Below are 12,025 nucleotides of genomic sequence, written 5' to 3' on the forward strand. Positions count from 1 at the left end.
TTGTCGGTTAAGAAAATTATCCGAAATGAACATACCTATTTAAAATAAAGACAATATTATAATTTTAATGGAGACATCAGTTGCAGTACTTATGTCAGAATGTTGGCTTTCATTCATAAAAAAAATCTGTTGTTTTAACATTAATTTGTAGATAAAATGAGAAATTATTCGAACGTAAAAGTTTATTTAAAAACATGTTATGTGCGATCTTGTGATTAATAAGATATATTTTTTAATCGATTGACAGAACTAATCAAAACACACCAACTCAAGCCAAATCCCACCTTAAAATAGAACAGAAATGTGGGGAGAACAAAACACAAATGTGTCTTCTGTCTAAACTACAGACATTGTGTTTTGGGGGTGTTTACGGAGTCAGACATGAAAATCATACCAATAAAGCTTAAGGCCGAGTTTGTGTAGGGTGCATTGCTTTGCACCCCCCAAATAACGACTCTTCAATCTCAAACTTATATTACTTAAACAAAAAACATATTCAGTAAAACAATGCTAGAACAACAATTATTTTGTCTGGTGGTCTTATTTTTTATGTTTAAATGAATAAAATGTATGACAATTGCTTTATTTCATAAAACGCCACAAAACCTGGCGATCTCAACACATCCACAGTCTCGCTCATACCTTGAGGACGACGTCTCCCTCTTGTATGTTGCCATCACGGGCTGCAAGGCTCTCTGGAGAAATGTCCTTTACAAATATGTGGCTGGCCAGACGCAAACCGTATTCTGCACACAACAGAAATCACACACGCATAAAGAGAAAGACACTATAACAAGCAATTTAAATGAATGAGTGACAGAACAATTTCATTACTGAGTAACTCACTAAAGCACTGCTCTTGAGCAGAGTGCCCTGTGGGTATTTGTGCCACTTCACTAACCACAGCTATTAGCCATTAACAGACAACAGCAGCCCGTTTAACAACCGTTTACACATTCTAATATGTTTGCTAACACCTCCGGAATGGCAATCAAAAGTCATTAAGAAGTTTGTCCTCAAATTTTCGACGGCGATTTTCAAGTGCACCAACCTTCACTCTTGCGGGATTTTACAAGTGTGACTTTGGAAGGTCGAGCCGGGATGTTAGACGCGACCGATCGTCGGTCCGAGTGCGGGGAGATACTCCTCTCACGGGAAGCACTGTGGTCCCGGCGCCCAGCACTGCCGCTGCGCTCGTTTCTTCTGCTCGTGCCGCCGCTCGCACCCCCTGAACGTGCTGGACCCTCAAAATCATCTTCCTCTGTGTCGTCCTCTTCCTCTCGCTCTGACATGGTCTCTCTGTCTCCTCCCCGTGTTACGGGAAGCTGCACCTTTCGCTTTCTACGTATAGTCTGTACAGGAAATTGTATAATAATATACTGAATTCATATATTATATTACAAAAAATAGCTAACCATCAGATATCAATTCTCATTCTATTAGCCAATAGTGGCTTTGTGTGTCAAAGATTTCTGGGTGTCAAACATTCTTTTGGTTATAACAAATTATAAAATTAGATTTAATTAAGTAAATGGTTAAATAGTATTTATGTATTTGAATGTGGCAAGAAGCCATATAAAGAGCATGGCAATGAACAGCCAGGATGGTCATTATAGCAACATATATTTTTACATCATCTAATCCAGATATGTTAAGCAATTTTAACTTTTTTGAACATTTGTAAGTAACAGCAACTTATCAATAGACAAAATGTAAAACTGTATATTGAAATGACTTGCAATTTTGGCATTTTTCCCACTCTTCCTCAGCTGCTGAACAGCATAAGCATGTTCCACATTGTCCATGGAGACAGCATTTACCATCACCACTCGATCATTCTCTCTATAAATGAGAGGAGAGAAAGTTCATGAACAACTGGTTGGTGCACATTTAGGTGAAGGTATTTTCAAACGTAAATAAAGACTTGAATTATTAACATTAAAAAAATTCAAATAAATTCATCATGTCAAAACCATTGCAGGTACACAAAAAATATATTTTGAGAAATGTCTCAATAGTTTTGTGTCCATACAATGAAAGTCAATGGGGGCCAACATTCTTCAAAATATCGTCTTTTGTGTTCTGCACAAGAAAAGAAGACCCTATCCCTTTAACCATCCTTTTTTTAAAAAAAAAACATTATAAGTGCTGCTGTGTCAGTATTTCACCAGTGGTTGTATTAGTTATCTTACTGTAGAAGTCCCTCCGCAGGACCCCCTTTAAGCACATCAGAGATAACTATCGAGGTCTCTCCACTCTGAAAATGAGGGTTGTCACGACCCCCTGAGATAGCGATTCCGAACCCAAAACCTGGAGCCTGCCAAGAATATGCACACACAGACAAACACAGTAAGCTCTTGGAGCGCACATCATAACACAGAGTACTTCTATTACAGGGGGATGAGATGATGCATAAATATGTAGGTTACTGCGGGTGTGATTCTATGTGTGTGTGTGTCAGTTAAATCTGACTGCTTTTCAATCTCCTGGGTGTCTGGAGCTCCGAGCTCTCGCTCTTGAGTAACCACGAGGAAAGGCGGATGAGAGAGAAGATGCAGAGAAAGGCGGAAGGAGACCCCAGACAGATGGTCGGAGGGCAGAGATGTTTACAAGCTCTGGGTCATTCTACCGCTCACAGACCCCTTCAAACCCTCTGACCACCCAAACCATCTGGTCTGTGACTGCCCAATTCCTCCTTTAATCACAATCAGGTGTAAATGAAATCACAGCTACAAATGACATCCTGAGCAGGTGAGCACAAGTAGAATACACTATAAACATCAACATTTCCATTATAGGCCTTTATGAAAAAATATAACATAATGGAGACTTTTGAGTTCATTACGTCTTAAATATGTTTATTTAATGTTTCAATTCAGTTGGAAATGTTCTGTTGGTTGTACTTTGTTAGAACACTGTGGTGTTAAAAAACTGAAACAGGATGTACATATAACCAGTGACAGTTCTAGTAGAAATGTTTAACGGAATAGTTTAACTTTAATAGTTTAAAAAATTTCTCATTATTTACACACTCTTGTCATTTCAAACGTGTATGATTTTCTTCTGCAGAACACATAATAATCTTTTATGTTCTGCAGAAGCAAGAAAGTCATACAGGTTTAAATTGACAATAGGGCGTGTGAATAATGACAGAATTTTCATTTTGACGGTAAACTATTCCTATTCCTAAACATATTGGCAACACAGACCGTGTAGATGCTCAACAGCTATTGTTTCACTCATGCTCATATTTTGAGTGTGTGTGTGTGTGTGCGTGTGTGTGCATGTGTGTGCATGTGTGTGCGTGTGTGTGCATGTCTGCGTGTGTGTGCGTGTGTGTGCGTGTGTGTGCATGTGTGTGCATGTGGTGTGAAAGGCCATGGCCATAAGAGCTTAGTGCTTGTACACCGGTTATCTTGTTCAGCCTGTCAGCCTATCAAAAACAGACCAAAAAGGGACTTATCTGCAGATACTGATGGGAAGAGTGATACAGCCAGCATGTGGTGTAAAAGGTATGAGATAAGCTATGTCTCAGGTTTAAATGTGAGCACAGGAACAAGCAGGAAGAGGAAGGGGAACAGGAAGTGGAGCAGAGCAGGCATTCTGTCCTCGCAAACACTACTTCCTGCCATCTGGGGGATCGCCTATTGTGTGCTCGATGACCACACATCCTGTAGCTAGCCTTTTCAACAGAAGAAAGAAAGAAAGAAAGAAAGAAAGAAAGAAAGAAAGAAAGAAAGAAAGAAAGAAAGAAAGAAAGAGAGAAAGAAAGAGAGAAAGAAAGAGAGAAAGAGAGAAAGAGAGAGAGAGAGAGAGGGAGAGAGGGGAGAGAGGGAGAGAGAGAGAGAGGGAGAGAGGGAGAGAGGGAGAGAGGGAGAGAGAGAGAGAGAGAGAGAGAGAGAGAGAGAGAGAGAGAGAGAGAGAGAGAGAAAGAAAGAACGCTTCAGAAAAGACAGAAAAATAGTAAATGTTCAACACTTACCCTGTGAAGAGTCACTGTGTGCTGTTCCCATATTATGGTTTCCTCCATTGTTGAAGTCTGCAAGAGAGAAAGCGAGAGAGAGTAAGGACAAACCCTAGGCAAAGATAATGAGTTTGTATCAGCAGGATTTCTCCTAAGGCTCTTTATCTGTGCCATCGATAGCGAGAGGAGATTTTACCCTGACCTCTATAAGTAGGGAAGACTGGAGAACATTTACCAAATCAACTATCTCTGGCTGAAGGAAATCTGTGTGTACTTGTACCTTTGTGAGGTCCAGTCTGAGTTTTAGACCAGTGGAGTGAGGACTAAAAGAGCAAAGTGAGGACATATTGGCCAGTCCCGACTTCCTGAGACCACTTTAACCCATCAGCTGATTCCTACTTTAACCGAAACAAGCTGCTGTGATTCTCTCATGGAGAGGATGGAAAAATACAGAGAATATTTATCGCTTTACCCTGAGCTGAGAGGAACGGTATGTGCTCCTTCACCGCTGTATTGACGATGCCAGGCTGAATAAGTTATTACAGCAGGTACGAGAGCTCTGAAACAGACTGAAACTGTACTGCAGGTAAAGGTCTGAGAGCAAAATTTACATCTCCTGACTGTTCTCCATATCAGACACAAATCACACCCACATGTAAAGAAATGTGTAGAAAACTTTAACCAATTAAACAGGAATTATAAACAGTGTTTCCGCTACCACCAAGATTACAGTGACGCACTGTTTCTCATTCATTCCTAATTTGACTTCTTGTAGTGCCATACCAAAAAGGGAAAAAAAAATCACTCTCACACTCCTTCTCTGGATCTGTTCCACATATTTGTGGAATGATCTGCCCATTGCTACAAGATCAGCAGATTCTGTAGCCATCTTTAAGAATCGGCTGAAAACACATCTCTTCTGTCCACACCTGACCGATTAGTTCTGACTTCTATCTCTTTTCTACTCTTTCTATCCTTAAAATAAAGTAGCTTTGTATACTGTTGTAGGCTATATGAGACCAGTTTTACTGCGCTTATGCTTTTTGTTGTGCCAATTGCTTTCATTGTTTACCTTTGTAAGTCGCTTTGGATAAAAGCATCTGCTTAAGACATTTTGACATTTCGCACTAGTAGGGGTGTAACGATACACAGCTCACGGTTCGGTACAAATGTCGATGCTGGGTTTATGATACGATACGCATAACGATATTTTGAACCAAATTAAAAATTAAACTGAAATTCAAATTAAAAATATTAACAATTTCAGTAACTTTTTTGTTGCACATACAACTTGGTAAAGACTGTTTACGTTTTAAGGCTTAACTGAACCTTTTGTGTAATTTAACATAAAATTGGAATTTAAATCAGTGTGAATTTTGTGCTAGCCTTTGTTATGAGTTTCGGGGTGACTCGTGAAAGTAAATAAGATGCTTTGTAAACCACGTGGTGACACAGATTGTGTCTTGTGCTTCCCCTTCTCCCAGAGACTTCTCTCTACCACATATGTGAGATAAGCACACGTGACACACTGGCACAGAGTAGGAAGCATCAAAGAATATAATTAAACATCATGTTGTAAAAAATATCCCCATCTCTCCACGATGCGCATCGTAACAATGTCTGCACTAAACAAAGTTAACCTGCTGACCTGTTTACCACGCTTCCCAGCCAACACCTTCTCCATGGCCCTAATTGGCACAGGGGCAACATATAGTTCAGCACCCCCTCAATGCCCCAATTCTGCCCCTGTCTCTCGCTACGCTTGTGAAAGGATTTGACCCATTTGAAAAGCATTCGCCTCCCACCCTCTTGTCGTGCCTCGCTCCCTCCTCTGACCCTTTCATGTGTCTGTAGGGTCAGGGGTCCTGGATTCATCCGACTGTAAGAGCCAACAGCAGGGGCCCAACCATGAGAAAAATGCCCATGCAGTGATCCATGTGACATACAGAGAGGGACTTATAGGAGACCTAGGGGATCTTGTCCTTGGTGGAGGATGAATAGACGGTCCTGGCTTAGGAGAATGAGCCCATTGCGCCTGCGCAGAAGCTACGGCAAGGTCAGGAGCAATTTTTGTTTTAATTTGACAAATTTAGCTGGAGCATGAAATTTCATTAAAATTTATTCAAATTTAATGGACTTTTAAAATATGGAATTGCAGCGTGCAAGTTTACAACAAAAATAACAGTATCGTTTTATTGTGTGGATGCAAATGTAGTTTTTTTAGTGATCTTTATAGGTATCTGATTTAAGAAAGGTCGGGTATACTTGACTTTCCGTGTCGATGTCTGTCTCGCACACAAACGCGTCCACACAGCTTCTTGAGCATACTCAATCGTGGATAAGCGAGGATAGACGAGTTCGGCACATGCACAGTGCGTCACCGAGTTGACTCAACATTTTTCCACGCATGCACTATTGTACACGGGCGGACGGGCTATACTCGTCCCTTTAGTGTGAAAAGGCCTTTAAAACCGTATTTTCTCTGTGTAAATTAACACAAAAGAAGATATTTTGAGAAATGTCTTTTGGTGGTTTTGTGTCCATGGAATTGAAGTCAAAGTGTTGTTTGTCTACCAACATTCTACCAAGAATATCTTCTTTTGTGATCTGCAGAAAAAAGAAAGTCATACAGGTTTGAATTGAAACAAGAGTGAACTTGCTTTGAGACAGATTACTTGCTGTTGAATATGGGAATTTAGCTACTGGTTGTTTTCTGACAAAATAAATCCTTTTCTCATATTACCTAAATATAGGTTTAGCACACACAAACACATGAATTCCTTGAGATTTCTTCCACTTGCGTGGCTTTCACTAGCCAATTTCAACCTGTAAAATCTCTTTTAGAGAGAGAAAATTGATCCCGAGAGTGTAAAAGCTTGTTTTTGTGTGCCTGTGTGGTCAGGTAACAGTCAGATGGGTCAGTAAAAGCTGTTTATGTGAATCGCGCTAAGCACTCCTGACTCTCTAATCTGACCAGATTATCTTTTAATTAATCACAACACCGCAGAGCTCAGAGTAAACACACTCATCTGAAATGTGAGCTAAATCCTTTCCATGAAGAATGGTTGTGCCAACTCTTAAATAAAATAAACACAACATCTTCAGAAGCTGTGATGAAGTCTGAGAATTCTTTGTAGGGATAGTTCACCCTAAAGTGAAAATTCTATCATCATTTACTAAAAAAGTCTTTATTTTAGAGATATTTAGAAGAATGTTTGTATCCAAACAGTTCTTGGGGCACCATTGACCTCCATTGTAGGTGAAAACTAGAACTGTTTAGTTTCCCATAATCATCAAAATATCTTCTTATGTGTTTAACAAAACAGCTCGTAGAGTTGAACAACTTGAGGGAGAGTAAATGGTGACGGTATTTTCCATTTTGGGTGAAAGCAATCTATCGCCCCAACAGGTCAAACCCCATAAATTATTTTTGCAGCCAAGGGAAATCTCTCGAAGGCAATTCAAAACAAAGTCTCGTTTTGTAGGAGGAAAAGAGACTCAAAAGAAACAATGACTCTGAAACACAGTGGTGATCTCATAATTCCATACAAGAATTTGCGAACAATGCGCCTTTATATGCGCAAGAAATTCTCTGTATATTTATACATTCAACGTTTATTCAGGCCTAAGGCCTGGCCACAGTACTGCCATACTAAAAAAACAAATGCCCAGCTCGCCAAAGACTTATTCTGCCGTAAAGAGAGTCTTTGTTTCATGCAGTCCTCAGACCTGCCAAGCGAAAAGCTGGGGTTCAAAGAGCCCAGATAGGCAGCTAATTGTGAGCTCTGACAGCCAGGTGAAACCGAGAGGCTTTCTCAAAGATCAGCAGTCATCTTTTCTGGGCCAACAGCTTCTCCAAATCAGGCAGGCAGCTTAAAAGGTGGTGTATCTCTAAGAGATTTCTCTCCGGATCAATGGAATCAATGAACAAATGACTACTGGTTAGCAGTACTTTACTTTTTTTGATGGCGATAAGCAGCTTCAGGGTGTTTGCTAGTGAGCTATGGATCTTTAACCTGTTATATAATGACTCTGCTAGTCAATAGACCCCGGAGGGTATCATTTCTGCTTAAATTGAAAGGTTTCCTCTGAGAGAGTGTCAAATACCGTCTGGTTCGCAATGGGGTGGGGAGATCCACATTTAACTGACTGTGTAAAGGCGATAATGAAATTTGGCTGACGATTAATTGTCTAATAAATCATTGCGATAATGACAATGAATTGTCTGTTTTAGGGTTCTGACGATAAATTGTCTGTTTTAGAGCTTTGACATTTAATTCTCTTACATTTTACTCATACATCATACTTTCTCTTAGAAAACGGGGTCATCATATATTTAAGGTCTTTACAAATATGGCGCCATATATGTGTAAAACGAGTTTGATAAGGAGTGAATTGAAGCCACCATTAAAATGCAATCAGTCATAGAAAAGCTTTTTGGTAGGCTGGTTTTCGCATTGAGATTAGTTTAGATAATATTCAATTATACAACCGTTTTTTATGGTATGTGCTGTAATGGGTTTTGTGAAATAACTGTTTGTCAGTTTAGTTTGTGACAAAACATTTTGCATTGTTTACATATTGTTTAATACTGCATATTACAGTTTATACTGCATAATATTATTCGTTAAAATAGACATTTAATTTGTTTAATAAAATACAAGTTGATTTTATAATGCCTACATTTTTTCAATTGAGTATTTTTAAGGTGAATAAGAGAGTATTTTCCCTATATATTTAATCATTGAGGATTTCTAAAAAAAGTCTAAAAATCTCAACTGGTTCTCGTGACTCATCTCGTGGGATAAGTGTCTCATCAAACCCCCTAGTAACAAAATCAAGCAGGAAAAACTAAATTTCCAGTTGCATTCACACGTCACACATACTGTCAGAACAAGAGCTTCAAACAACAGCTCAGCTAACTGGAACTGAACTGATAAGACATAAACTATAATACTGCAGCTGTGGGATCGCTTTAGGAAAGTTGAACGTTGAGGTGGGAACATTGTGTGTCCTCACCACTGTGTGAGTGCAAAGCTCTGATTGGACAGGACGTATCCCAGAGCTGGAATTTACTGCAGGAAGTTCCTTCCTGTTTGCAGGGAGTATTTTCAACTTTAACAGAAAACACCCAAGCCGTTAAGGGATCTAAAACACCTTAAATTAGCCTTTCTTCTCTGAAAGATTAAAAAGCATGCAACACAGTGCAGACAGTGGAAACGTTATTAACAATACAAATTTTATAATGATACACAAAGCTAATAAATTGCCTGGAGAGATTTTAGTTGGTACTGCAGGCCACATTTTACTGCAGCCAAAACCAGTGATAATCTGACAACCTGACACGCTCCGAGCCGCCACACACTGCAGATGTTCTCTGGGGCAAGCCCTTTCCATTCGTCCTCTCACAAAATCTCTGTCCATCTCTGTTCTCTTAACTGTTTTAAAAATTAATTCCACAAAATGCATATATTCTGTACATGCAGCCTATACTGCAGAATAATGTTGCTTATGTGGCGAACAGCATAATCCTCTCTGCTGCAGATAGTGACACTCACAGTTTAGCTGTAGCTGGTGAAGCGGGTTATACAAATAAAGATCTGTGCAGCTCTCCATACATGTCTTCCTCTCGATGTAGATCCACACAGAACACAGCAGCGTGCTTTACAATTGCTGGATTACTGTAAATCCACACGAAGACAGTCAGCTGGCCAGTAGTGCTGCACGAGCACATAGCGTTTTCCTCATTAGAAAGATCCCTCATTAGAATGACAGACCGAAAGTCCACACGGTCTCAGGACGGAGACGTTCGGAAAAATACTTGCGTGAGCCAGTGAGAGATGATATCCTGCCCCGTGCAGACACACAGAGAAAACGAATCCCTCTGCAGTAGTTTCACACGATCCCTTGAAGGTTCTTCCCCTGTACGTGCGGTGTGTGCGTGAGGGAGTGCAGTAGGGAGGAGAGAGAAACACACCCACCGTATATGTGTGGGGGGGGTTTAGTGATGGGGAAATGAGACACCATCGCTCTTGCACTGGACTGTGTGCAGTCTGTTATCCACACAGCTGCAAAACACATATACACACCCAAACACACACACCTCCAGCTCCTCTAAACTCATGCTGTCTAACGCAGCATCATCACATGTGTGTATTAGGAGGTAGGGGTGTTACGAGATCCAATTTGTCTTGCGAGAACACAATATCAGTGGTGGGCTCGAAATTGCGACCATTTTAGTCGCATATGCTCCCTAAATTGAACCTGTGCGACCTCAAAATATATTTGGGAGAATTTGTGCGAGTGCATATTTTGTTGTGGTGCGACACGTTTTTGTTACTGTACAGAACACGCTAATAACTGCACAAAGTATGACCGTGCTGCTGTGAGCTACATTTACCGACCCGGCCATTCATATAGACGTGATTTTCCATCCCGCTGCGCTACTTTCCCAGCGCACTTTTGGAGCGCCATTACGTTATTTTATATACATTTACAGGCAAACCTCTTCAAAAACGGATCATTTGTCTCTTACATAAGTGAAATGTAAGCATAAAACATGATGTGTTTATGTGGTTTTAACTGTTTCTCTGAAGGCTACGAGGGTTCAATGAGTGTAGGAAGGAGGACTGACAGTGTGATATGATCGCCACCTCTGCAAACACTAGCACTATGCGAAAGCATTTAGAGAAAACAACCACAGCTCTTTACTAAAAGCTGCACCTGTTAAGAAAACAAAATATACATTTTTGTGCAATAACTGCCTGTCAGTTGAGTTTTTGACAAAATATTTTGCATTGTTTATCACAGCATAATATACTTCTTTAAAATAGAAGTTAAATTTTTTACATTTATGGCATCTTGTGTTTTTAAGGTGAATAAAATACTCCCCCCCCCTAATTATTTCATCATTGAGGATTTATTTTAAAAAGTCTAAAAAAACTTAAAATGTCGTCTCGTTCTTGTGAACTCCATCACATGTCTCATCTCGTGGGATAAGTGTCTCGTCACACCCCAAATACACAAGAGCTCAGACAGCCAGGCATCACTTCATCTTAGCATTTACACACTAATGTTTACATGTTTAATTGAGTCCATTATATAATTCATGATGATAATGATGTGTGGCACTATAATGTAAAGATGCAGAATAAACAATGCAACAATGCTGTATCGCATTCAGATGCATGCATTAATTGTTTGTCGTTTGAATTAGTTTCACAATCCAAATTATCTTTTTTCTGTTTGATTTTAAACTGACCAGACTCGTTCCACACCCTCAAGATGGATCTTACGCAATGGTATTCATCACACGCTCAAGCAAAGAAAGAATTATATATAACCATCTAAATACTACAAACAGTTTCCGTTGTGTAGGACAACACCATCAGCCCATAAATGGAAACGCATCAAAAGAACATACATAAGGAAAACTGGCCCTCAAGATGGATCTTAAACAATCTGTGAGCTTTTTCTCTAGGTGCCCGGATAGTAATGCATGCTGTTATACAAATCCTAGTGAAATCAATGCTTGAAATTAATACTTGATGCTTGTTATCTAATAATCAATTAGATTATAAAACTTTAGCCTTGGGTTTTCACTGGGTCACAAATGTTTACAAGCTTATCAATAATGCATATGCTAAATTTAGATAAAAGCTTTATGGTTAATACAAGATCACAAATCTGGTCGAAAAGGCTGGAGACATTACAGCAAACAGTCCGACAGATACAAATGCTTTAAAATTTGCCGCATTTCTTTTTACTGTTGTGTGTCCATTTACCTCATCTGCGTATCTGCACTACTGTTAAAATAAGTACGTGTTTTTGCGTGCTTATTTGTTTTTGCGGCGCGGAAGGGGTCAAATGAAGCGCATTTGACGCTAGATAAATATATTCAAGGATATAGCGGACATTTGACTTATATGACTCGTTCCGTTATGTCCGTAGGCTGTCTTTTGTGGCTGTAAACGCATTTGACCACAGTATCTCCTTTCCTGTCAGGCTACTGTTCAATAAAATAGAAGACGACTAAAAATCTTTCACTAAGATTATGAACAT

The 12,025-nt window shown here is 39.7% G+C and overlaps 1 protein-coding gene across 4 annotated transcripts in view; it reads right to left on the reverse strand.

Moving 5' to 3' along the window:
• tjp1a (tight junction protein 1a) overlaps window positions 1-12,025 on the reverse strand; it is a 56,962-nt gene that overhangs the window by 29,113 nt on the left and 15,824 nt on the right. For 3 of the 4 annotated variants that reach the window (XM_079468974.1, XM_079468973.1, XM_079468971.1), the window contains exons 2-6: window positions 3,983-4,039; window positions 2,193-2,317; window positions 1,740-1,842; window positions 1,052-1,352; window positions 643-746 (exon numbers count right to left, since the gene is read on the reverse strand). In XM_079468974.1, the coding sequence (XP_079325100.1) occupies window positions 643-746; window positions 1,052-1,352; window positions 1,740-1,842; window positions 2,193-2,317; window positions 3,983-4,039 (690 nt within the window). Of the gene's footprint in view, window positions 1-642; window positions 747-1,051; window positions 1,353-1,739; window positions 1,843-2,192; window positions 2,318-3,982; window positions 4,040-9,522; window positions 9,575-12,025 lie in introns of those variants that run through there. The other variant, XM_079468972.1, reaches the window with a different exon arrangement.

The sequence above is a fragment of the Barbatula barbatula genome, assembly GCF_947034865.1.
Source record: "Barbatula barbatula genome assembly, chromosome: 1".
Lineage (NCBI taxonomy): Eukaryota > Metazoa > Chordata > Actinopteri > Cypriniformes > Nemacheilidae > Barbatula > Barbatula barbatula.